This window comes from Chiloscyllium punctatum, chromosome 27 (genome assembly GCF_047496795.1).
Source record: "Chiloscyllium punctatum isolate Juve2018m chromosome 27, sChiPun1.3, whole genome shotgun sequence".
NCBI lineage: Eukaryota > Metazoa > Chordata > Chondrichthyes > Orectolobiformes > Hemiscylliidae > Chiloscyllium > Chiloscyllium punctatum.
Window position 1 is genome coordinate 58,516 of NC_092765.1, and position 26,293 is coordinate 84,808.

The 26,293-nt window shown below is 41.1% G+C and overlaps 1 protein-coding gene across 5 annotated transcripts in view; it reads right to left on the reverse strand.

The window, feature by feature from the left end:
* The window catches only part of tmem39b (transmembrane protein 39B), a 77,667-nt gene that overhangs the window by 12,042 nt on the left and 39,332 nt on the right, over positions 1-26,293 (reverse strand). For 4 of the 5 annotated variants that reach the window (XM_072547878.1, XM_072547877.1, XM_072547882.1 and 1 more), the window contains 3 exons: positions 22,262-22,598; positions 16,349-16,536; positions 9,823-9,943 (listed from right to left, as the gene is read on the reverse strand). In XM_072547878.1, coding sequence (XP_072403979.1) covers positions 9,823-9,943; positions 16,349-16,536; positions 22,262-22,598 — 646 coding nt within the window. Of the gene's footprint in view, positions 1-9,812; positions 9,944-16,348; positions 16,537-22,261; positions 22,599-26,293 lie in introns of all 5 variants that reach the window. The other variant, XM_072547880.1, reaches the window with a different exon arrangement.

Below are 26,293 nucleotides of genomic sequence, written 5' to 3' on the forward strand. Positions count from 1 at the left end.
TGTTGGATCAGCCATCATTTAATTGAATGTGGAGCAGGCACCAGGGGCTGAATAGCCTACTCCTGTTGCTTATGGTCTTATGTGCAGCTAGTGGCTAAATTATAAAGCAGACTCACAAAGATAATAATGTTAAGATTACTACTTGAGCTACATAGAAATTGACAAATGATATGATTAGAAAGGAAATGCATGGCTCACAAATCGTTGTGGGAGCAAATGGATTCCCATCCATGGACTCTGACACCAGTACTAGGGGAAGAGAAAGCTGTTCCTTTGGGGCAGGCTACACTTGAACCCTGCTAGGACCTGTATCCTGGCAAATTAGATAACTAGGGTTGTAGGTAGCATTTAAACCTATAAGTTGGGGAGGCTTACATTGAAGGAAAATTAAGAAAAAAACCCAAAATGAAATCAGACAGAAATGGTGCAGGGTAATGAAGAAGCAAATGATAATCAGAGTGTGACAGCAAGGAGCAGAAAATATAAGCAGAAGAGTGCAGTAGCAATTAGAACCAGAATACATAATTACGAAGTCAAAGCCTAAGACTCTTTATTAGAAATTTTCAGAAGTATTCAACATTCCAGAAAAAAAAAGCCACAAGGAAAAGGAGCTGAGGTAGCAATGTAAATGAAAGAAACTCTGCTAAGAACTTAGAGACTAGGAGAAGGAATAGGCAATTCAAACATGATTATGGCTTATCTCATCTCAGCCTCAACTTTACCTTCCCAGTCTTTTCCTATTATATCTTTACTTCATTATTGATTAAACATCTGTCCATCTCCTCATAAAATGTATTCAGGCATCACAGTAAAGCAGACTAAGAACAATGGCATGAAGTGCCCATCGCAGTGAGATAATTAGGAAGAGTGGTGTGCAGACATTGTTGCAGTTAATCAGACTGAAAATCAGAATCAAACAGGATTCTGTAGAGAAGAGGCCTTTTGGTCTATCAAGTCTGTACCACCAATAATATATTACTACCTACACTATCCCACTTTTCCACGAAGCCCATAGCCTTGAATATTATGACACTTCAAGCGCGCATCCAAGTACTTGTTAAGGTCGTAAAGTTTCCTGCCTCAACAACCCTCCCAGACAGTGCCTTACAGATCCCCACCATCCTCTGGATGATAAATTTGTTCCTTGAATTCACTCTAAGCCTTCTGCCTTTCACTTTGAAATTATGTCCCATTTTTATTGACTCTTCAACTAAGGAGAACAGCTGCTTTCTATCCACATCCTGCCCATGACCCTCATGATCTTATTCACCTCTATCAGGTCCCCCCTCAACCATCTCTGCTCCACGAAAACAATCTGAATTTACCCAGCCTCTCTTAGTAGGCGAAATGTTTCATCCCACACAACATCCTAGTGAATTGCCTCTGCACATCCTTCAGGAAAACCACATTCTCCCTATAACATGGTGACCAGAACTGCATGCTGTGGCCTAACCAAAGTTCTGCACAGTTCCAGAATGACCTCCTTCAAGCTCCCGTTTGTTTTTTTGGCTACTCTACTCACATGTCCTTCACACCCTCAGGGATCTGTGGGCAAGGACCCCAAGATGCTGCTGCTCCTCTGAGCCTCCCTGAGCTCATTGAATATTCCCTTGTCTTGTTATTTCTTCCAAAGTATATGACCTTACATGTATTATGGTTAATTTTCATCTGCCACTGATCCACCCATTTAACCAATCCAGTTATATCCTCCTGTAACCTATGAGAGTCCTCCTCACTGCCAACCACCTGGTCAATTTTCAAATCATCCAGACTTGCTAATTATCCCTCCCACATTCTCATCTGCATCACTTCTGAATATCATAAACAATAAATGGATCTAGCACTGGTCCCAATGGTACACCACTACACACTGGGCTCCAGTCACACAAATAGCCTTCTACCACCCTCTCCCATCTCCTACCACTAAACCAATGTTCAATTCATCTTGGAAGTTACCCATGATCCTCATAGTCATTTACCTTCTTTATCAGTTTCCCATGTGGGATTTCTTGCTGAAATCTATATAATGACATTCTATAAAGAGAGTACGGATAAAAGGATCTTTTTCAGGATGGTAGCAGTGGAATTCCACAGGGCCTTGTGTCTGGATCTCAATTGCCCTATCTACATCCAAATACTTGGTCACCGTCTTGATTTGTTAAACATGATCTCCCTCTGACAAAACCATGCTATCTCTGATCAAACTTCGTCTCTAAATGGAGATTCCTTCACTATTTTCTGCAATAGTCTCCCTGCCAGGGAAAAGTAGCTTGCATTTGGTTCTTGATGAAAAAGAATTACATCACAGAAAGTCAATCAGCTAATCGGCTGTATTGGAAAGGGAGGACTGAAGACAGGATGGTCAAAGCAAACTCATGCACTTATTTATCAAGGAATTTGTATCTATTAATTGGTTGAAGTCAATTCTCATAATTTTTAACATAGTATGCACACATTGGTGGCAAAATTAATACATGAAAAGCAACATAAGTAAGTTAATAATATTACTGAATAATGAATAACGATTCATGAAAGGCGGCAGTACAGTGGTCTGTCAAAGCTGCAATATTTGGGAGCACAAGGATACTACTGTGATCCAGGGAAAACACACTTGCAGTACGTATTAATGCTTGAGCAACTTTGGTTCAGAGTTTGAGCTGGAGGCTGAACTACAGTCATTGAAATGCAGGTAAGGAGACCCAGAGGACAGAGTGCAGGAGTGCCAGTAAGTGCAATTGTTCAACAGGTTGAGGTTCTCTCAAAATGATCATAACGACATGGTACGCAAAGCAATACAAGTGGGGGAGCAAAAAGGAATATAATAGTATTAGGGGAACAGCGTAGTCAGGGATATTGACACTGCTCTCTACAGCAAAGAGCGTCACACCATACACTGACTGCTTAATGCCAGAGTTTTTTTTAGATTAGATTCCCTACAGTGTGGAAACAGGCCCTTTGGCCCAACAAATCCACACCGACCCTCCGAAGAACAACCCGCGCCCCCTCTGACTAATGCATCTAACACTCTGGGCAATTTAACATTGTCAGTTCACCTGGCCTGCACATCTTTGGACTGTGAGAGGAAACTGGAGTACCCAGAGGAAATGCAGAACATCAGCTCTGGATTGCAGAAGAACTTGCAGTGGGAGGGGGAGAATCCAGTTGTCCATGTAGGTACCAATGTCATAGGTAGAACTAGGAAAGAGATTCTGCATAGCCAGTATGAGGTGCTATAGGTACTAAATTAAGAAGCAGAATCTCAAAAGGTAATAATTTCTGGATTATTACTTGAGGAATGTGCAAATTGGCATAGTATTGCAAATGTGGTCTGACCAGAGCCTTATATAACCACAGTAGTACATTTCTGCTCGTGGATTCTAACCATCTTGAAATGAAGGCTAACATTGCATTTGCCTTCCTAACTGCCAGCTGAACCTTAAGAAAATCCTAACCAGGACTCACATATCCCTTTCAGCTTCAGATTTCCGAGGTTGTTTCCCATTTAGAAAACAGTCTGTGCCTTTATTTTTCCTCCCAAACATAACCTCTGACTCTCCACATTGTATTCTGTCTGCCACTTCTTTGCCAACTCTTTCTCCAAGTTCTTCTATAGCCTCCCACTTCCTCCACACTAAATTGTCCCTCCACCTAGTTTTAGTCATCTGCAAATTTTGGCAACAAAGCCCTCAGTTTCTCCATCCAGATCATTAATGTATTACATGAATAGTTGTGGTCCAGACCCAAACCCCTATGGAACTCCACTGCTGCCATCTTGAAAAAGGCCCTTTTATCCCTACTCTCCACATTCTATCAGTCAGTCAATCTTCTATCCAAGCTAGTACCTTCTGACAGCCACTAGATTGTACTTATTTACCTCAACTTGTTTTGAATGGTACATGCAGTAAGTTTTGTCTTTTTAATTTTTTTTGTAATGGTAATATCACTAGACTATTAATCCAGAGACCCAGGTAATGTTCTTGGCATCTAGGTTTGCATTCCAACATGGCAGCTGGTGGAATTTAAATTCAATAGAAATCTGAAATTGAGTCTAGTAATGACCATAGAATTGTCGTTGGACAAACTGATTCATTAATGTCCTTTTGGGAAGGAAACTGCCAACCTTACCTACTCTGCCTTTCTCTAGTTGTATCTGCTGACTTGCTGTGATATCTGCATTCTTTTATCCCTTCCTGTCTGTTTATCAATTCCTACATCTCTTCCTCTTTTGCATTCCTCATTCTTTGATTCACCACAATTTCCCAAATTTGGGCCCTTTGCCTAAAACCCATTTTACTTCATTAGCTATCTGTTCACAAGAACGCAAGTCCCAGGCCAGTTCAGTAGATTGTCCCACAACACATACCCCACTTTCCCAGGGTTAGTGCCAGTGCCTCCCACACTGAAACCCTCACCAATTTTTCAGCCACATATTCAACTGTGAGCAGTTTTGGGCCTCATATCTAAGGAAGGATGTGTTGCCATTAGAGGAAGTCCAGAGGAGGTTTACAAGAATGATCCCAGGAATGAAGGGCTTGTCATACGAGTGGTGCACATCCAGATCTGCCCTCTATGGAATTTAGAAGGTTAAAATTGAGAATATTCTACTAGTAGGAGAGACTAGGACCTGAAGGTACAGCCTCAGAGTGAAAGGACAACCCTTTAGAATGGAGATGTGAAAGAATTCCTTCAGCCAGATGGTGGGCAAATTTCTGGAATTCATTGCTGCACAGGGCTGTGGAGGTCAAGTCATTGAGTGTCTTTAGGATAGAGGTAAATAGATTAATAGATAAATAGGAACAGATGACCTGTACCTAACAGTTTTAAAGGAAGTGGCTGCAGAAATAGTGGAGGTATTGGTCAAAATACTCCAGAATCCACTGGATTCCAAGAAGGTTCCAGCAGTTTGAAAATCACTAAAGTGATGCCTTTAAATGGGCACCCTCTTATTTAAGACATCTCTGACTCTTCCCAACTCCAGATAGCGTATCCCTAACCCTGACCCTGCCACCTGGTTGTAGCATCTTCCATCAGGTAGAAGATATAAATGTTTGAAAATACTTACCAACAGATTTAAGATCAGCTTCTTTCCTTGTGTTATCGTACTTATGAATGGACTTCTCGTATATTAAAGTTGATCTTTCTCTGCACTTTTGTAGATGTAACACTATACTCTGCGTTCTGTTCTATTACACTGATGTATTTACGTAAGGTATGATTTGTCTAGTTAGCATGCATGTTCAAGAAGGGGAGATAGAAAGCAGCAAACTGTAGGCCAATTAACCTAGCATACATTGCTGGAAAAGTGGTGAAGTCTATTCAGGATGGAATAGCAGAAATTTAGAAAAACATAGCGCAATCAAACGCATTCAACTTTGTGAAAGAGAATCATGTTTGACAAATTTGCCAGAATTCTTTGAGGATATAACAAGCAGATTTGATAAAAGGGAACCAGTTGTTGTAGTATGTTTGAATTTCCAAAGGCATTCTTTAAGTTCCCACAAAAGAGGTTATCTCCAAGACAGGAATTCATTGTGTCCAAGGATGTGCAAGTTAGGCAGATTGGCCATGGTAAATTCCATGCAGTGTTCAGATATGTGCAGGCTAGGAGTTATCCATGGGAAATACAAGGATAGAGGGATGGGTCTGGGTGGGATGCCTTTCCGTTGGGCCAAATGGCCTGTTTCCACACTGTAGGGATTCGATGATAATATGCATCAGTGGTAATCTATTATCAACATCAATTGAGAATTGGTCAACACACTTAAGACAAATGAGAGTAAGGATAAATAGGTCTTTTGACGTTGGAAAGACATAACTAGTGGAGTAACACAAGGATTAGTCCTAGGGTCTCAATTATTTATCATCAATATTAATAACTTGCAGGAGAGAGCAGAATGTAATGCATACAACTTTGCCGATGATACAAAAATAATTGGGAGGGCACGGTGTTTTGTGGACATAGGAATCTGCAAGACAACATAGATCAAGTAAGCAGATGAAACTTTGTGTAGGAAAGTGCAAGGTTGTTTACTTTAGTAGGAAGAATCAAAATGAGGCTGGGCGACACGACACCTCAATGGTTCGCACTGCTGTCTCACAGCGCTGGTTTCGATTTCCATCCTGTGTGGAGTTTGCATATTCTCCCTGTGTCTATTTGAATTCCCTCCGGGTGCTCCAGTTTCCTCCCACAGTCCGAAGAGGTGCGGGCTAGGTGGATTAGCCATGGGACATGCAGGGTTACAGAGGTGTGTGTGTGTGTGTGTGTGTGTGTGTGTGTGTGTGTGTTTGTGTCTTGTTGGGCTGCTCTTCGGACAGTTGGTGTGGACTTGAATGGCTAAATGGTCTGCTCCCATACAGTAGTGATTCTAGGATTCTAAGACTATTCTTTAAATGCAAAGACTCCAAAAATGTGTATCGTCCAGGGGTCTGGGTGTTCATGTATACGAAGCATAAAAAGTTAACATACAGGTTGAGCTATTAATTGAGGCAAAACATTTTGCACTTAGAACATAGAACATTAAACATTACAGCACCGACCTGTGAAACCAATCTGAAGCCTATCTAAGCTACACTACTCCATTTTCATCCATATGTTTATCTAACGACCATTTAAATTACAATTGTACACTGTTGTGTGACAACACTGTGACTTCAAGAGATGCATTTTGCCCTGGCTTTTTTTGAAGGAAGGTTTTAAGTTGGCGAGTCTTCTACTGTGGCAGACAGAGTATTCCACGCCCCTACTACTCTCTGAGTAAAGAAACTATCTCTGACATCTGTCCTATACCTATCACCCCCTCAATTTAAAGCTATGTCTCCTTGTGCTCGCCATCACCATCTGAGGAAAAAGGCTCTCACTATCCACCCTGTCTAACCCTCTGATTATATGTCTCAGTTAAGTCACCTCTCAACCTTCTTCTCTCTAACAAAAACAGCCTCCAGTCCCTCAGCCTTTCCTCACAAGACCTTCCCTCCATACCAGGCAACATTCTAGCAAATATCCTCTGACCTCCTCTGCATTAGCACTGTTGTCTCACAGCGCTAGGGACCCGGGTTCAATTCCAGCCTCGGATGACTGTCTGTGTGGAGTTTGCACATTCTCCCCCTGTCTGTGTGGGTTTCCTCCGGGTGCTCCGGTTTCCTCCAAGAGTGCAAAGATGTGCAGGTCAGGTGAATTGGCTATGCTAAGATTGTCCATAGTATTCAGGGATGTATAGGTTAGGTGTATTATTAGTCTGGGGTAAATTGAGAGCAGTAGGGGAATGGGTCTGGGTGGGTTATTCTTCAGAGGGTCAGTGTGGACCAGAGTTTTGTACGGCTACATGACCTCATGGCTCCAAACCTTAATTCTTCTACCAATAAAAACAAACACACTGTATGTCTTCTTAACAACCCTATCAACCTGGGTGACAACTTTCAGGGATCTATGTACATGGTCACAGAAATCTCTCTGCTCATCTACAATACCAAGAATCTTACCATTAGCCTTGTACTCTTTATTCCTGTTGCTTCTTCCAAAGTGAATCACCTCACACTTTTCTGCATTAAACTCCATTTGCCACCTCTCAGCCCAGCTCTGCAGCTTATCTATGTCCCTCTGTAAACTGCAACATCCTTCGGCACTACCCACGACTCCACCGACCTTAGTGTCATCCGCAAATTTACTAACCCACCCTTCTATGACCTCATCAAGGTCATTTATAAAAATGACAAACATCATGGCCCCAAAACAGATCCTTGTGGTACACCACTAGTAAGTGAACTCCAGGAAGAACATTTCCCATCAACCACCACTCTGTCTTCTTTCAGCTAGCCAATTTCTGATCCAAACCACTAAATCACCCTTAATCCCATGCCTCCATACTTTGTGAAATAGCATGCCATGGGGAACCTTATCAAACACCTTACTGAAATTCATCACATCAACCACTTTACCCTCATCCAGCTATTTTGTCAGCTTCTCAAAGAACTCAATAAGGACTTCATTGTAGGGGGTTGGAGTTTTCAAAGGAAGTCTAATTACAACCGTACAAGTCTTGTGTGACAATACTGTGACCTCAGGAGGTGTATTTTGTCCTGTTTTTTTTTAAGACAGTTTTTAAGGCAGAGATACTGAGCAGTCTACCAGAATCACTACAGTAAACAGCTTGTTAGGCCTTTTTTTAAAAAAAACAATAAAATCAGCTTGAATGGGTGTGGTCAAGCTCTAACAGAACCAGGGTTTTTAGTTTTAGCTTTCAGTTGTTTCAGGGGTCTCAGCAGGGTTGAAAGCTAGAGTAAGCTCTCCCCACTGCCATACACTCAGAACTTTCTCTTGATTTTTTTTCCCTTCTGGGCTACTGAGGTTGTATGTGAGACAATCTGTTTTCTGATTCTGACTTTTGCCAATAGTATGAGATGTTACTATAATGGAACAGTTAATTAGTAATAGTTACTGTATCTATTATTCTGCTAAGTTTTCCAATAGCGTTGTTATTCCAAATCATTCTTTTGTTTGTTATATTTTAACTATAGTGGATGAATAATGCTTTAAATCCAGTAGTTTGACTAATCAAATTGCATTTGGAACGGAACACCTTAAATTTCCCTTTAAAATAAGAAAAAGTTAGTGTCTAGACAGTCTTCTGAATAGTTTGAGAAGGTTTGGTCTGGTCCATAACAGTTGATTAGGCTGGAGTGTGGCTGCTCAGGCAGAACATTGTGGATGAGGTACATTTTCGTAAACCGTCTCCACCAGTGGGTGAATCTCAAACTAATTACAGAATAAGGAGACACCAGTTTAAAATGGAGATGTGAAATAACTTCTACTTTATCAAAGAGTAATGAATATCTAGAATTCCCTACCCAAAGAGGTGTGGATGCTAGATTACTGAGAGTATTTAAAGAGTACATGGACAGGTCAAGTTTCGTCGAGGAAAGACAATAAATAAAAAAAAAATTTGAACTGAACTAATCAGGAGAAAGTCAATACCCATGATTAGGTAGATTAGATTAGATTACTTACAGTGTGGAAACAGGACCTTCGGCCCAACAAGTCCACACTGACCCTCCAAAAAGCAACACACCCAGACCCATTCTCCTACATTTACCCCTTCACCTAACACTACGGGCAATTAAGCATGGCCAATTCACCTAACCTGCACATTTTTGGACTGTGGGGGAAACGCACGCAGACACGGGGAAAATGTGCAAACTCCACACAGACAGTTGTCTGAGACGAGAATTGAACCCAGGTCTCTGGCACTGGGAGACAGCAGTGTTAACCACTGTGCCACCATGCCACCCGCAAAGATCCTTCAAAGATTTTCCTTGTTGCCATAAAATCTAACATGCAAGCCACATTTTGCCAAAACATTGAATGTCATTCAAGAGGCAGCTAGATATAACACTTGGGGTGAATGGGATCAAAGGTTATTGGGGGGGGGCGGGCGGGGGGGGGGGGGGGTGGGGAAGCAGGGAAGCAAGGTTAGGCCATTGAGTTGGACAATCAGCCACATTCCTGATGAATGGTGGAACAAGCTCGAATGGTTGAACGGCCTCCGCCTGCTCCTATCTTTATATTTCTAAGTTTGCATGAATCGCTGAGAGCCACGACATCAAGATGATGGATTTACAAAAGGAGAAGAGTTGCAAAGGTCAGCTGAAAGATGTAAAATGTGGTAGCTAACCACCTTCATTCATGACTGTTTCAGATATCCTCCACTTATTCCAATGTCTCCAATAATTCACATTTTAAAAAGTCTTCTTTGTAAACTTTTGATTTTAATATAGTTTTTATTTTTACTGCGATAATGAAAGTTTATAATACTTACTCATACTTACATAGAATCTGAAGTGTGAAACATCTGAAGGGATTGCGACATTGTAGTTTCCCATTGCTTTGTACACATTCTTATTATGTTTTACTAACACCCCCTGTGGCCACATATACTCTTCGGACCAACTGGTGGAAGGAAACATATAATATTAGTATTTTTAAAAAGACACACATTCAAAATCTACAATTATCATCTCCAATCTATTACAACAATCAGGAATTCAGATTTCATTACTAATCTAGATTCGATCTGACAGAAATGCCTGAGAACAATCAGACCCAGGTAACAGAAGATTATATTACACTAATTAAGAAATAACTGGTTGACAACTATAGATGGGAAACAAATTATATATGTTATAGTTTTGTGTGTAGGTTGAAATAAAACTCCAATTAAAAAGTATAATATAATAATCTTGAGTCATAATTGCTGTTTGCAAAATGCTCCCCACTAATATTTCAACCATTTATCCAGCTTCATTTCATAGGAAAACCCGTTATTCAGTAGAGGAATGCCCCATTTGTGCTGGCATTTAAGTTATTCGATTGTGTCAAAATATTGAATTTAGATTTCTAGTTTTGGTGCAAGTTAAATTTGCAGATAAACACACTGCCAGAACAAAAGAGAGAAGCACAAAAAAAAAAAGACTCCTTGCAAACTATTCCTTTCGGTAGTGTTTGTGGTACGAATGGGGCAATCAGCCATATAACAGAAAGTGGAGGACACATTAATGGGCTGGCAAAACTATTTAAATGCAGGTCACAGAAGATGCTATTAAAGAAGCATTTGAACTAAGAGAAATGGGAATGAAATTGTTTTTCAATATTGTCAGAAGCAAAGAAAATTTAGGATTTATAATAAAGGGATGAACCCCAGAAATGCTCACTCGTCAGGTGTGATTCAAAATACCATTATACTATGAACTATCCAAAATGGTATATTAGTTGAATATTTGAAACTAAACAAGAAATGGAAACTTCAGAAGAAAATTGATCATGGAGACGGCATTATGTCGATGGCAAGAAGTCTCTGCCAATGAAGAAGTAGTTAGGAGCAGAATCTTTCAATTATTAAACTGGAGATACATGTCTACAGTGTGCAGAAGAGACTAAAATGCCACCTGAATGATGAGAATTGAAACTAAGTTAAGGAATTTGAGAATTCTGGCAGTGTCAGAATTACTAAACATGCTAAAATTTTTCTAAACAGTAGTGATTCCTTATAAAATAGCTGGAAACAATCATTTTATTAGCATGGATGTAGTATCCAGTAAAATTAATTATTAATTAGGTCACTGGTAAAATAGAAGTGCTTATGGAACTGGATATAGAAAAAACAAAGCTAATCAGTTCTGAGAGTCACCAGAACCGAAATGTTAACTCTGCTTTCTCTCCACAGAGGGTTCCAGACCAGCTGAATTTCTCCATAAATTTCTTTATTGTTTCAGATTTCCACCGTCTTTGTGTGGAGCCACAGGAGATGGAGGAGATTACTAATGAATATTTCTCCTCAGTATTTATGGAGGACAAATAACTGTGTACATAGCCTCAACAATGCCTCTAGAGTTTGGTACTTCACAGTAACTTCTGGCTCATCAAAACTAGGCTGTGTCTAGTTGAAAGTAGACCCGAACATCTTGTTAGGTGAACGAACTAATGAAAAATAACTTAAAAATGGAACATGCGTTTTCAAATATCTATTATTAGACTGAGGTGTATATGGATCTCAGCAAGGCAGCTGACAAGGTTCCCCAAGGCAGGCTCTTTCAGAAAGATAGGAGGGATGGAATACAGGGAAATTTGACTGCCTGGATACAGGATTGGTTGGCCAAAACAATAGTAAATGGTAGTGGACGGAAAGTATTCCGCCTGGAGGTTGGTGACCAGAGGTATCCCGCAGGTATCTGTTCTTGGGCCTCTGCTTTTTGTAATTTTTATAAATGTCTTGGATAAAGATGTGGAAGAATGGTTTAGTAAGTTTGTTGATGACACAAAGGTCAGTGGTGTTGTAGATAGTGTTGAGGGCTGTTGCAAGCTACAACAAGATATTGACAGGATGCAGAGCTGGGCTTAGAAGTGGCAGATGGATTTCAACCTGGATAAATGCTAAGTGATTCATTTTGCACGCTCAAATTTGAATGCTGAATACAAGGTTAGAGACAGGATTCCTGGCAATGTGGAGAAGCAGGATCTTGGGGTCCATGTACACAGATCCCTCAAAGTTGCCACTGAAGTTGATAGGGTTGTTAAGAAGGCATATGGTGTTTCGGCTTTCATTAACAAGGGGATTGAGTTTTAGAGCCATGAAAGTTTGCTGCAACTCTATAAACCCTAGTTAAACCACATTTGGGATATTGTGTCCAGTTCTGGTCACCTCATTATAAGAAGGATGTAGATGCTTTAGATAGGGTGCAGAGGAGATTTACTAGGATGCTGCCCGGATTGGAGGGCATGTCTTATGAAGAGAGGTTGAGTGAGCTCAGGCTTTTCACACTGGAGAGAAGGAAGAGAGGTTTTAGATTAGATTAGATTAGATTAGATTACTTACAGTGTGGACTTGATAAAGGTGACTTGATAAAGGTGTACAAGGTAATGAGAGGCATAGATAGAGTAGATGGCCAGAGACTTTGCCCCCGGGCAGAAATGGATGTCACGAGGAATCATAATTTCAAGGTGATTAGAGGAAGGTATAGGTGAGATGTCAGAGGTAGGTTCTTTATGCAGAGAGTGGTGGGTGCAGGGAATGCACTGCTAGCGGTGATAATAGAGTCAGAGACATTAGGGACATTTAAGCAATTGCAGGACAAGCACATGGACTGCAGTAAATCAGGTTTATCTTAGATTAAGATAAATGCTTAGCACAACATGGTGAGCTGAAGAATATGACAGCACAGTATAGGCTCTATGACTCCTGGAATAAAGGACATGATTTATCAAGAGGTTGCACCTTAATTCTGGGAGCTGGATGAACTTCGGATCATTCGGGAGGCAGAGACTGTGATAGATAAGAATTACAGGGAAGTAGTTACTCCAAGGCACGAAGAAAGTTGGGTAACAGTTAGAAGGGGGAGAAAACAGTCAGTGCAGAGATCCCTGTGGTCATTCCCCTGAGAAAAAAGTATACTGTTTTGGATACTGCTGGGGGGGGGAAACGACTTATCAGGGGCATGCAGTGGGGTGCAGGTCTCTGGCACAGAGTCTGTCCCTGTTGCACAAAAAAGAAGGGGGGAAAGGAGGGGAGTGTTACTCATTGGGGACTCAATAGTTAGAGGGTCAGACAGAAGGTTTGCTGGGAACGAAAGAGACCCGCAATTGGTTGTTGCCTCCCAGGTGCCAGGATCTGTGATGTCTCGGATCGTATCTTTGGGGTCGTGAAGGGAGAGGGTAACCAGCCCAAAGTCGTGGTCCACATTGGTAGAAAGAGTGATAGAGATGTAAGGCAAGATTTCAAGGAGCTAGGGTAGAAGCTGAAAGCGAGAACAAACGGAGTTATCATCTCTGGATTGTTACCTGTGCCATGTCATAGCTAGGTGAAGAACAGGGAGAGATGATATCAGCTGAACACATGGCTGCAGGGATGGTGCAGCAGGGTGGGTTTCAGGTTTATGGATAATTGAGGCTCATTCTGGGGAAGGTGGGACCTCTACAAACAGGACGGTCTTCACTTGTACTACAGGGTGTGAAATTTGCTAGTGTTATTCGGGTGGGTTTAAATGAGCTCAGCTGGGGGATAGGAACCTGTGTTGTAGTTCCAGTGCACAGGAAGATGAGAATAGGGAGGACAGGGACAGGATTACACAGTCACAGGAATATCTGGAATAAGGTAGGTGAGCTTGCAGCATGGATAGGTACCTAGGAATTTGATGTTGTGGCCATTTCGGAGACATGGATAGAGCAAGGTCAGGAATGGATATTGCAGGTTCCAGGGTTGAGATCTTTCATGAAGATCAAGGAAGGTGGTAAAAGAGGGGGAGGTGTGGCTTTGTTAGTCAAGGACGGTATAACAGTGGCAGGAAGACCTTTTGAAGAGGACTTGTCTACTGAGGTGATATGGGCTGAGGTTAGAAACAGGAGAGGAGAGGTCACACTGGGAGTTTTATAGGCCTCCGCAAAGTTCCAGGGATGTGGAGGAGAGGATTGGCAAATAGATTCTGGGCAGGAACGAAAGGAACAGGATGGTCATTATGGGAGATTTTTGTACAGTTGCAGCATGACATCACGACTCCAAAACTCAACCTCTCTACCAATAAAACCCAACACAGTGTATGACTTTTTAACAGCACTTTCAACCTGGGTGGCAACTTTCAGGAATCTATGTTAGCGGACACCAAGATCCCTCTGCACATCCACACTACCAACAATCTTGCCACTGACCCAGTATTCTGCCTTCCTGTTATTCTTCCCAAAGTGAATCACCTCACATTTATCTGCATTGAATTCCATTTGCCACCTCTCAGCCCAATTCTGCAGTTTATCCAAGTCTCCCTGCAACCTGCAACATTCTTCCACACTGTCCACCACTCCACCGACTTTAGTATCATCTGCAAACTTACTAACCCATCTATTTAAACCTGTGTCCAAGTCATTTATAAAAATTACAAATGGCATGGTCCCAAAGCAGATCCTTGTGGCACACCACTAGTAACTGGACTCCAGGCTGAATATTTTCCTTTTTACAGGAAGTCAGTTCCTAATCCAAACTGCCAAATCACCTTCAATCCCATGCTTCTGCATTTTCTCCAACTGCCTACCATGTGGAACCTTATCAAAGGCTTTACCGAAGTCCATGTACACCACGTCAACTGCCCTACCCTCATCCACATGCTTGGTCACCTTCTCAAAAAACTGAGGTTTATGAGACACGACCTGCCTTTGACGAATCCATGTTGACTATTTCCAATCAAATTGTTGCTTGCTAAATGATTATACATCCTATCTCTTATAATCCTTTCCAAAACTTTTCCTCTAACAGACATAAGGCTCACTGGTCTAGAATTACCTGGGTCATCTCTACTGCCCTTCTTGAACAATAGCACAACATTTGCAATCCTCCATGCCTTTGGCACTAAACCTGTAGACAATGACGACTCAATATCAAGTCCAAAAGCTTGGCCATCTTCTCCCCAGCTTCCCAGAGAATTCTTGGAAAAATCCAATCTGGCCCAGGGGACTTGTCTACTTTGCAAATTAAGGAGTGATATATTTAAGACAGATGTCAGAGGCAGGTTCTTTACTCAGAGTGGTAAGGGTGTGGAATGCCCTGCCTGCCAATGTAGTTAAATCAGCCACTTTAGGGGCATTTCAACAGTCCTTGGATAAGCACATGGATGATGATGAGATAGTGTAGGGTGATTGGCTTAATTAGTTCACAGGTCAGTGCAACATCGATGGCTGAAGGGCGTGTTCTGTGCTGTATTGTTAGAGTTTAGAAGAGTGAGGGGTGATCTTATTGAAACATACAAAATTCTCACTTTTATAGGGTGGCTGTTGAGAAGATGTTTCCACGACTGGGTGAATCTCAAATGTAGTTATAGAATGAGGGGGCACTTATTTAAAACTGAGATACAAAGGAATTTCTTCATTCAGAATGGTGATTGTCAAGAATCGCCTAATGCAGGGAATTGGCGAAAGTGAGGACTGCAGATGCTGGAGATTAGAGTCGAGAGTGTGGTGCTGGAAAAGCACAGCAGGTCAGGCAGCATCTGAGGAGCAGAAGAGACAATGTTTCGGGCAAAAGTCCTTCATCAGGAAGGGCTTTTACCCGAAACATCTACTCTCCTGCTCCTCGGATGCTGTCTGACCTGCTGTGCTAACCCAGAGAGTTGTGGAGGCTAGATCACAAGTATTTTAAGAGGGAGTAGATCCTATTTCTTGCGCATGCTCTGTTGACGTTTTGTGTTTTGTTTCATTCATTTTTAATTATTATATATATTAATTTATTTGAGAAAAGGAAATCTGTTATTATCTTGCAGGGTCTGATAGGAATGCCAGGGATGAAATGGAACTAAGGATGGTTACAGGTTAATTGGTGACAACAGGGTGTATGGATAGGGGCATTAAACAATCAGTATGTTTGAGTCTCGAGATGAGAGCGCTGAACTGAAGTACAACAAAAAATGACTGTAACTGACATTTTAACATCAAAATGAAGCGAAAATCCTTCTAGTCTTTCTGAAGTCAAAATCCTTCTAGTCTTCTTGAAACATGCCTTTCTTTCTACTTCTATTTCATATACTACATTACAAAAATGTACATATTAAAAAGTAATAATTTATTTTATCTTTTCCCATCAAAATGAATTTTCATATTGACCTTGGAAAACTCCCTTGGTCATCATGTTAAATAAGGTGAAGACTTGAGTCCATAGCCATAAGAATTACACAATGACAATTTGTTCACCTGATGAAAGAATTTGTAGCATTTACTACAAAAATGTATGCCATGACTAATGTTCCTTCAAAGAAACCTCCTAATACTGAAAAGGAAAAACAATCAAGATATAAAGTGCAGATATTTTAAAATGCTACTTACGGATGCTGAAGTACATTAGAACAGAGTGCAGGATCTACTTTTTGCCAGCTACCCAAATGTGCTGCTGCCTTATGTAGCAGGTCACAATAACATGGTGGTAATAGGTGCCTCGTTAATAGTACACAAGTACTGACCCAAACTAAGATAAAAAGTTCACACGACCACCTCTTATCGTAATATTGTGTACTCTGTTAAAAGACACAAAAATCTGTAAGTTATAGAAGAAACAAGAAAGCACTTAAAAGAGATACTTCTGACTTTAAAAAAATACTGTACTGGGTGATAATGATTTTTTTGAATGAGGAATAAAGCTGGACTTCAGAAGCATTTGTATAATTAAGGCCATAACCCAGAAATTGATTTAAAGAGAGACTATATTAAGGGAAAAAAAAGGTGTTCAGTCTCTGAAACACAGGCAATGTGGCTGACAGGATGCAGGCAACTCTGTCCTCATGCATCTCAGGTGTGGGTCAGTTAGCACTCACACCCTTGAGTCATAAAGCTCTGGGATCAAATACCAGGGCCTGAACACAGAAATCAAGATTGATTTCTAGCGCCACACTGTTGAAGGTGCATCTCTTGGATGAGCTGTTGAACTGCAGCCCATCTGTCTCTTCTGGTGAATTAAAAGGTCCCATGGCACTTGTTATGATTCTCATTAAAAAAAAGATAAATTAAAAGAATGAAGCTTACCAAATAACCCAACGGAAAAAAAATTTGAATGACAGGTTTCATTTTTTAAACTAACTCGCACTTTAACAATCAAATCAAAATCAAATTGAATTATGCATTAATTAATAGGCAAACTGCATTCAGTGAAAACAACAAATTACACTACGGCTGATACAAAGGTAAATCTCAGATTTACAGGCAGTCTCTTTAATACATATGCCATAAGATATAGGAGCAGAAGGAGCTAGATGTCTTTTCCATTTTACTGATTAAAAATTCTTTACCACGGAAGGCTGCAGCAGTTGGGTCTTGAAGTATATTGAGAGTTGGGATAGCCATATTTTTAATTGGCAAAGGAATCAAGGCTTATGGGGAAAAGCCAGGAAAATGGCGTTGACCATATGGAAAATAAAGAACATGAAAGCATGGAAAGAGATAAAGCATGAAGACCACTGGCAATCTGTGGTCTGTGGAAGGCAGGATGGGATAAGAATAGTGGAATGCTCTTACACCAATTAGCAGAGTAAGGTTAAGGCTGAAAGATCAGTATGGTGAGATGAGATAACACAAGTAATAAAGCAAGTTTCTCCGTTAAGTATCATTGTGACAAGATTGGGGCAATAAATATTTGGGACACGACATTAAAATATCTAATTAATTGTTAGTAGAATCAGCTTGAGACAGGAGACTATTGTAATAGATGGAATAGCTAAACATCTATCATGACAGGTTAGTCTGGAATGGAAGATCACTGTAGCAGAGTTAGCAATAAATATCTAACCATGACATTAGAATGACATTAAGTAGAATGTACAACTAAAGAGATAATGGGAACTAACATCACTGGTTTATTGTGTAGCTAGAGTGAGGTACTTTGATTAGTATAGTTGGACATGCTGATAAGCTAACAGAAACATGATAAAAAAGATATAAAAATCTACGAACACCGAGGTTCGTGGGCATTCAAGAATCTGCTTTCTCAGTGTCACGGCTTTTTGTTTGCAAATAAAAGACCTACTTCTTGAAGAACTCGCTGCGTCCCCTGGTGATTCTCTATATTTTCTCCACAACAACCGCTAACAGATCAACCATGATGTCACTGAATACTGGTATAGACTCAACAGATCAGATGGCCGACTTCTGCCCCTACATCTTATGGTCTTATGGATTATTTCTGGCAGTGGGAGAGGTCTATCATATTTCGTTGGATAACTACTATCTGCCTCAAACTGCGTAGTTCTCCATTAAATAACTGTGTCCTGCGATGGCTTGCTTATTCAATGGGTGCTTAGAATTTAGAATCATTTCTCGATAGGTGAGTCATTAATATTTGCGTCAGGCAAGACAAACTTAACAATTAAGATATCAGTTTTGTTTGTAAGCTTGACCATGCCTCTGGGCTTTGTAGTTCACCTTCTGCAGATTATTGATGTATGAAATGTGACCATTGCTGTGCTACAGGGAAAAAAATTCTAGATTTGCTCAAAGTAGATCCCGTAAGAAGAAACACCACAAGTTCTTCTGGCAGGATAATGTCTAAGAAGTATTACATTAGCATGGAGCAGCTTTGGCAGCCAAAATCTCCATTCACAATGATTGAATCCTTCCCAGGATGCTGAGAGAGACTTCTTACTACTAGTTTGTCAACAAGCATTGGTGAAGTTCACCCCAAACGTCAAGGATCAATTCTATGAGGCACCTGATACTGCCTTCGGCAAAATTTACAGGGCTGAGGGAATACCTTCTTGTGCATTTCAGAACAAAGTTAAGTAATGAGTACACATCTTGACCTCGCATAGAGCACCAGGGAGTTGGCAAGGTGAACAAAATGGGAAGAGGTCGCTGAACATGTGCTGTTATCATGAACTGTGTGAGATAAATTACTCACTGGAGGAGGTGGGTCCATAACCATTGCCATCCTAATTTACAGACAGCCAAGCACCTTAGTGCAAAAAATAAGACTGAAGCATTTGCAACAATCTTCAGCTGCAACTGCTGAGTAGATTATCCATTTCTGCATTGTCCAGAGGTCACCAGCATCACACATACCAGTGTTCAGCCAAGCTGGTTAATTCCACATGACATCAACTAACCGTTGGAGATACTGGATGCTGTAAAAGCTATGGGCCCTGGCACCACTCCAGCAATACTTTTGAGACATGTTCCAGAATGTGTCACACCTACTTGAGTACAACTCCAGTATTGGCATCGATCTGACATTGTGGAAAACCACCCAGAAATGTCCTGTACACATAGAGCAGGACAAATCTAATCTGGCCAATTACCACTTTATCAGTCTGTTCTCAATCATCAGTAAAGTGACAGAAGTTATCAACAGAGGTATTCAGGAGCACTGGTTAAGCATCAAACTGCTCACTGACAATCAAGCTGGGTTCCACCAGGGTGATCCAGCTTCTAACCTCATTACAGCCTTAGTTCATACATGGACAAAAGAGCAAAATTCCAAAGGTGAGGTGAGAGTGACTGCACTTGACATCAATGCCAAATCAGACCAAGTGTATTATCGAAAAGGTCAAGCAAAACTAGAGTCAATGGGAATCTGGGAAATCTCTGCTGGTTGGAGACACACGTTGGACGGAGGAAGATGGTTGTAATTGATGAAGGTCAGCCAATTCAGCTCCAGGACATCTCTGCAGGATTTTGTTACTAACTAAAGGTAGTGTAGTAAGCGAAACCACCTTCAGCTGCTTTATCAGCTTTTTGCTTTTTTCGTAAGGTGAAAAGTGGGGATGTGCACTGATGACTGCAATGTTCAGAATTATTCATGACACCTCTGATACTGAAGTAGCCAGTATCAAATGCAGCAAAACCTGGACAATATCCCAGTTTGGGCTGACAAATGGCAAGTGATGCTTGCACCACACAGATTTTCCTTTGTGTAGTTTCTGTTTTGATTTCTTCTTTGCAGTTTGTATTAGCTTGCTTTACTGTATACAAAACCAATCTAAAGAGTTCCTGCCTTTTCCACTGTACATTCTCAGAATCTCACTTTTGGATTTCGACTTTTAGGTAGACAATGGCTGTATACTACTCTTTTGATTACTTCCCCCTTTTTAGCACAACTAAACCCTAAATTACCATGGCTGTTTCACCTTTCTTCCTCTATTCTTTATCTCTCCCTCTTAAAAGTCATAGAGATCTGCACTCAGAAAATGCCCTTTGGCTCATTGAGTCTGCAGTGATCAAAAACAACCTCAAACTATTCCAATCCTATTTTCCCGCACTTGGCCCAAAACTTTCAATGCGTTGACATTGCAAACACACATCTGAATGCTTCTTAAGTGTTATGAGAGTTTATGCCTCTACCATTCTTACAAGTTGTGAGTTCCAGATTCCCATCAACCTCTGGGTGAAAGTGATTTTTCCTCACCTCTTCTCTAAAACTTCTGCCTCCTATCTTAAATATATGCCCCCAGTCATTGATCCCTCCATCAAAGGGGAAAATTTCTGCCTATATGCCCTATCCATGCCCCTCATAATTTTATACATCTCAATTATGTCCCCTCTCAATCTCCTGTGCTCCAAGTAAAATAACCCCAGTTTATCCAATCTCTCTTCATAAATAAAACTCTCCAGCCGAGGCAACATCCTGGTAAGTCTCCTCTGCACTGTCTCCAGTGTTACCACTTCACTCCTATCATGTGGATTCCAGTACTGCACACAATACCTAATCAATGTTTTATACAGTTCCAGCATAAACTCACTGCTCTTAAACTCTTATGCCCCAACTAACCATCTTGCCCACCTGTCCTGATAACTTAAGAGGTGAGTATACACCTCTTACATATCAGGTCCCTTTGATCCTTAGTGCCTCCCAAGATCCTATTGCTCATCATGTATTCCCTTACCTTGTTTGTTATGCCCAAGTGCATCACCTTACATTTATCTGGATTAAATTCCATTTGCCACTGATCAGCCCATCCTTATCCTCTTGCCATCTAAGGCTATCCCCTCCTATTTATCATCCTACCAATATTTGTATTGTATATGAACTTACTGATCAACCTTCTTACATTCAAGTTTGAATCATTTATGTAAACTACAAATAACAAGGACCCCAACACTGAACCTTGTGGAACCTAACACCCCTGAACCTTCAATCATCTGCTTCCTGCCAATCAGCCAGTTACGAACTAAATTGCCAAATGCCTTGGTTCCTATGGGTTCTTATCTTTGCTATCAGTATCCCATACAGGTCCATATCAAAAGCCTTGTTCATCAAAAGCTTGCCCTCACCCACACACCTGGTCACCTCTTCAAAAATTCAATTAAGTTGATCAGACATGACCTCCCCTGAACAAACCTTTGCTAACTGTTCTTGATTAATTCCTGCCTTTCCAAACAGAGTAATTCCGTCTCTCAGAATTGCTTGCACGGAGGTTAGACTGTGGTTGCGGTTTCCTGGTTTATCCTTTGCTACTTTCTTGAATAACTGAACCACATTAGCTGTCCTCCAGCACCTCTCATATGACCAGCGAGGAACTGAACATTTTTGCAGGTGTGTTCCTGCTTTTGCCTTGCACATTTCATCCAGCCCTGGGGATTTATCTACTTTCAAGCCTTCCTTTGTCCTTGCCTCATTATCCTTTTACTCCTAATATACCTGCAAAACATTTTAGGATTTTCCTTTATTTTACTTGCCAGTATGCTTTCGTATCCTGTTTTAGTTCTCCTAATTACTCTTGTTCTCTCTAGCGTTTGTGCCTTTTTGGCCTCTGAAAACTCTGCCCAATGCATGATAAGTGCATGTTGACTGGACTGCCTACAGATAAGCAGTCTCAAAGGATGTGGCAAAAGCAGAGAACAAAAGGAACGTCCAGATAGCAGAGACGAAAGCCAATCAGAAGAAAAACACGTTTTTATGACATTGGGCCAACACTATTTATCTGTGCCAACTGCAAAAGGAACTACCACTCATAAGTCAGCTTTTACAGCTACAACAGACAATGTTTATTCCATAAATGACATATACCCTGCGTACAATCCATTCTTTCCCTCCCGAGAGGGGTGGATGCCATCAACGACCTCAGAAAATGAAAACCACATTCAAAGTTAAAGATCTAAAGACTTTGTGCCGCTCATTTTGAATTTCTTGTTAATTTTCAGCAAAATGGTGGAACAACTGTTGGCAAATAATGCAAATAAAGCAATATATCTGCAATAACAGCCTGATGAATAGCTTAAGATATTACGCCTTTGCATTTTATATTTATTACTTACCTTTATAAACCAAACAGGAACAAAGGCTATGTAATACGCACTCAGCATCGCATTGACCAGAACTTCTTTCATGCGCCAGTTGAAATCTAATTTCAAATGTTCAACTTCATTTCTGATCAAGTCTGGAGACAAGCAGCATGCATGAGTTGGCATGGTGTTTATGCTGTACATTTGATTAGTATGATGCTTCCATGTTTCCTTTAAAACTGTTAAGCAATCTTTCCTTCTTCCAACTGCTGTTTCTGTCTCATTGGGACCTGTATTAGTCACAGACGGCGGCAAGTTTGATTTCTTCGGATCATTATTCAATCGAAACAAAGGTATGTACATTCCAAATCTACAGAAATAGAAAATCAAGTGCGCTATCATTTCTTCTGTAATTTAAGCATAACATTTATTAACAGCACTTTTTCATCAGGTTATAATGAAGAAAATAAGTCTATGGCAGAAACCAGATCATGACATACAAGTGAACTAGAGAATTATGCAATAAGGGCATGTCATTGAGTACAGCAAAGATCAAAGAGAGATCAGGGACAATCAGGTAAGGTTGGAAAACTGGATGGAGCTAAATAAAGTACATGGTGCTGATAAGTGTAAAGCTGGATAGGGAGGAGCTCTCTATCTGAAGGCTTTGAGGCAATAGGGAATATCACAAAACATTAAAAGAGTATTTGTAAACATTATCATTATACTAAATAGGCAATGTGAAAATATCGCTATTAAAATTCTGGGTACTAAAATAGTGACAGAGAACTGGATATATTTTTGAGAAAATCTGATAATCACCAGCATTTCAAGAGCAAATATATTCAAATTAAATTTTTAGCAGTAGACGTTGTTGACACAGACTTTAGTAAAGCCTTTGACAAGGTTCCTTATGGTAGACCAATTAGTAAAAAGTTAGATCATATGGGATTCAGGAAGAGCTTGCCAACTGGATACAAAATTGGTTTGACGGTGCAAGACAGGTGGTGGTGGTGGAGGGTTGTTTTTCGGACTTGAGGCCTATGACCAGCAGTGTTCCACAGGGAAATAGAGAGTCCACATTTGTTTGTAATTTATATACACAATTAGGGGACATGGTTAGTAAGTTTGCGCATAACACCAAATTGGTATAGTCCACAGTGACGAAAGTTACTTAAGATTACAAAGGACACAAGACCAACTGCGCCAATAGGCTGAGGAGTGACGGGTGGAGTCGAAATTGTATAAATGCAAGATAATGCATTTCGGTAAAACAAACAAGAGCAGGACTTATACAGTTAATGGTAGGGCTCCTGCCCGAAACGTCGATTTTTCTGCTCCTCGGATGCTGCCTGACCTGCTGCGTTTTTCCAGCACCACTCTAATCTCGACTCTGATCTCCAGCATTTGCAGTCCTTACTTTCGCCCTGGGTAACATGGTCGAACAGAGAGACCTACGGGTTCAGGTACATGTTTTTTTGAAATCTGCATCACAGGTAGACAGGATAGTGCAAAGGGACTTGGGAGTCCTAGTCCAGGTTTCTTGTAAGGTAAACTTGCAGGTTGAGTCGGAGTTTAATTCAGATAAATGCGAGGTGCTGCATTTTGGGAAAGCAAATCTGAGCAGGACTTTTACACTTAATGGTAAGATCCAAGGGAGTGTTGCTGAACAAAGAGACCTTGGAGTGCAGGTTCATAGCTCCTTGAAAGTGGAGTCACAGGTAGATAGGATAGTGAAGGCGGCGTTTGGTATGCTTTCCTTTATTGGTCAGAGTATTGAGTACAGGAGTTGGGAGGTCATGTTGCGGCTGTACAGGACATTGGTTAGGCCACTGTTGGAATATTGCATGCAATTCTGGTCTCCTTCCTATCAGAAAGATGTTGTGAAACTTGAAAGGGTTCAGAGGAGATTTACAAAGATGTTGCCAGGGTTGGAGAATCTGAGCTACAGGTAGAGGCTGAACAGGCTGGGGCTGTTTTCCCTGGAGCGTCGGAGGCTGAGGGGTGACCTAATAGAGGTTTACAAAATTATGAGAGGCATGGATAGGATAAATAGGCAAAGTCTTTTCCCTGGGGTCGGGGAGTCCAGAACTAGAGGGCATAAGTTTAGGGTGAGAGGGGAAAGATATAAAAGAGACCTAAGGGGCAACTTTTTCACATAGAAGATGGTACGTGTATGGAATGAGCTGCCAGAGGATGTGGTGGAAGCTGGTACAATTGCAACATTTAAGAGGCATTTGGATGAGTATATGAATAGGAAGGGTTTGGAGGAATATGGGCCGGTGCTGGCAGATGGGACTAGATTGGGTTGGGATATCTGGTCGGCGTGGACGGGTCGGACAGAAGGGTCTGTTTCCATGGTGTACATCTCTATGACTCAGTAATTAGGAAGGCAAATACAATGTTGTCATTCATCTTGAGAATACAAAAGCAGGGATGTACTTCTGAGGCTATATAAGGCTCTGGTCACACTACATTTAGAGTACTGCGAGCAATGTTGGGCCCCATATCTCTGGAACGAAGCATCTCCCAGGAATGAAAGGCTTAACATATGAAGAATGTTTAAGGACTCTGGGACTATACTTGATGAAGTTTAGAAAAATGAGGAGTAATCTGATTGAAACTTACAGAATACTGAACTGCCTGGACAAAGCGGATGTTGGGAAGTTGTTTCCACTAGCAGGAGAGATGAGGACTCAAGAGACACAGCCTCAGAGTAAAGTGAAGACCTTTTAGAACAGAGAGAAGGAGAAACTTCTTTACCCGGGCAGCGGTGAATCTATGGAATTTATTGCCACAGAAGGCTGTGGAGGCCAGGTCACTGAGTACATTTAAAACTGAGACAGATAAGTTCTTGATTGCCAAGAGGATCAAAGGTTACGGGGAGAAAGTGAGAAAATGGGATTGAAAAGCCTGTCAGCCATGACTGAATGGCAGAGAAGATTTGATAGGCCAAATGGCCTAATTTCTGCTCCTATGTCTTATGGTCTTATTAAGAAGTCACTTAGCACACTTGCCTTCATTGCTCCAGTCATCTAGTATAACAGATGGACAGGTTATTGGTGAGGCCATTTTTGGAGTAGCATGTATAATTCTGGTCACCCTGCTATAGGAAGGATATTACTAAATTGGAGAGGGTTCAGAGATTGACCAGGGTGTTGCCGGGACTGGAGGGTTTGAATTATAAGGATAGGCTGGGACTTTTTCACTCGCGAGTCGGAGGTTGAGGTGATCCTGTAGAGGTTTATAAAATCATCAGGGCAAAGATAAGGTGAATAGCAAAGCTCTCTTCCTTGGAGGGTGAGTTCAAAACTACAGGAGATATTTTTAAGGTGAGAGGAGAAAGATTTAAAATGGACCTGAGGGGAATGCAAGTACAGGTACAACATTTAAAAGACATTTGGATAGGTCCATGAATAGGAAGGGCTAAACGCAGGCAAGTGGGACTAGTTTATTTTGGAAAACTTAGCCAGCATGGACGAGTTGGACCGAAGAGTTTCTTTCTGTGCTGTATGACACGATGGCTATAACTTAAGTATGGCGCACAGTTCTGGTGACCACATTATAGAAAGGCTGAGTACACTAGAGGGTGCAAAAGAGTTTGGCCGTGATGCTATCTGGCTAGAGAGTCTGAGCTAAGAGCTGAAAAATGTGTTGCTGGAAAAGCGCAGCAGGTCAGGCAGCATCCAAGGAGCAGGAGAATCGACTTATGCCCGAAGCTTATGCCCAAAATATCGATTCTCCTGCTCCTTGGATGCTGCCTGACCTGCTGCACTTTTCCAGTAACACATTTTTCAGCTCTGATCTCCAGCATCTGCAGTCCTCACTTTCTCCCGGTCTGAGCTAATAAGAAAGATTGGATAGGTTTGAGGCTATTTTCCTTGGAGCGGTGAAGGTTGTGAAGGAGCCAGTTAGAGGTGTATAACATACTTAAGGGCATAGATAGGTTGGGTAGGAAGGCATGTTTTCCATTATTAGAAGAGTCAGTAACCAAAGGATTTAGATTTAAAGTAAGAAGCTGAAGGGATTCAGGGTGAAATATTTTCACTCAGAGTGATGGGAGCT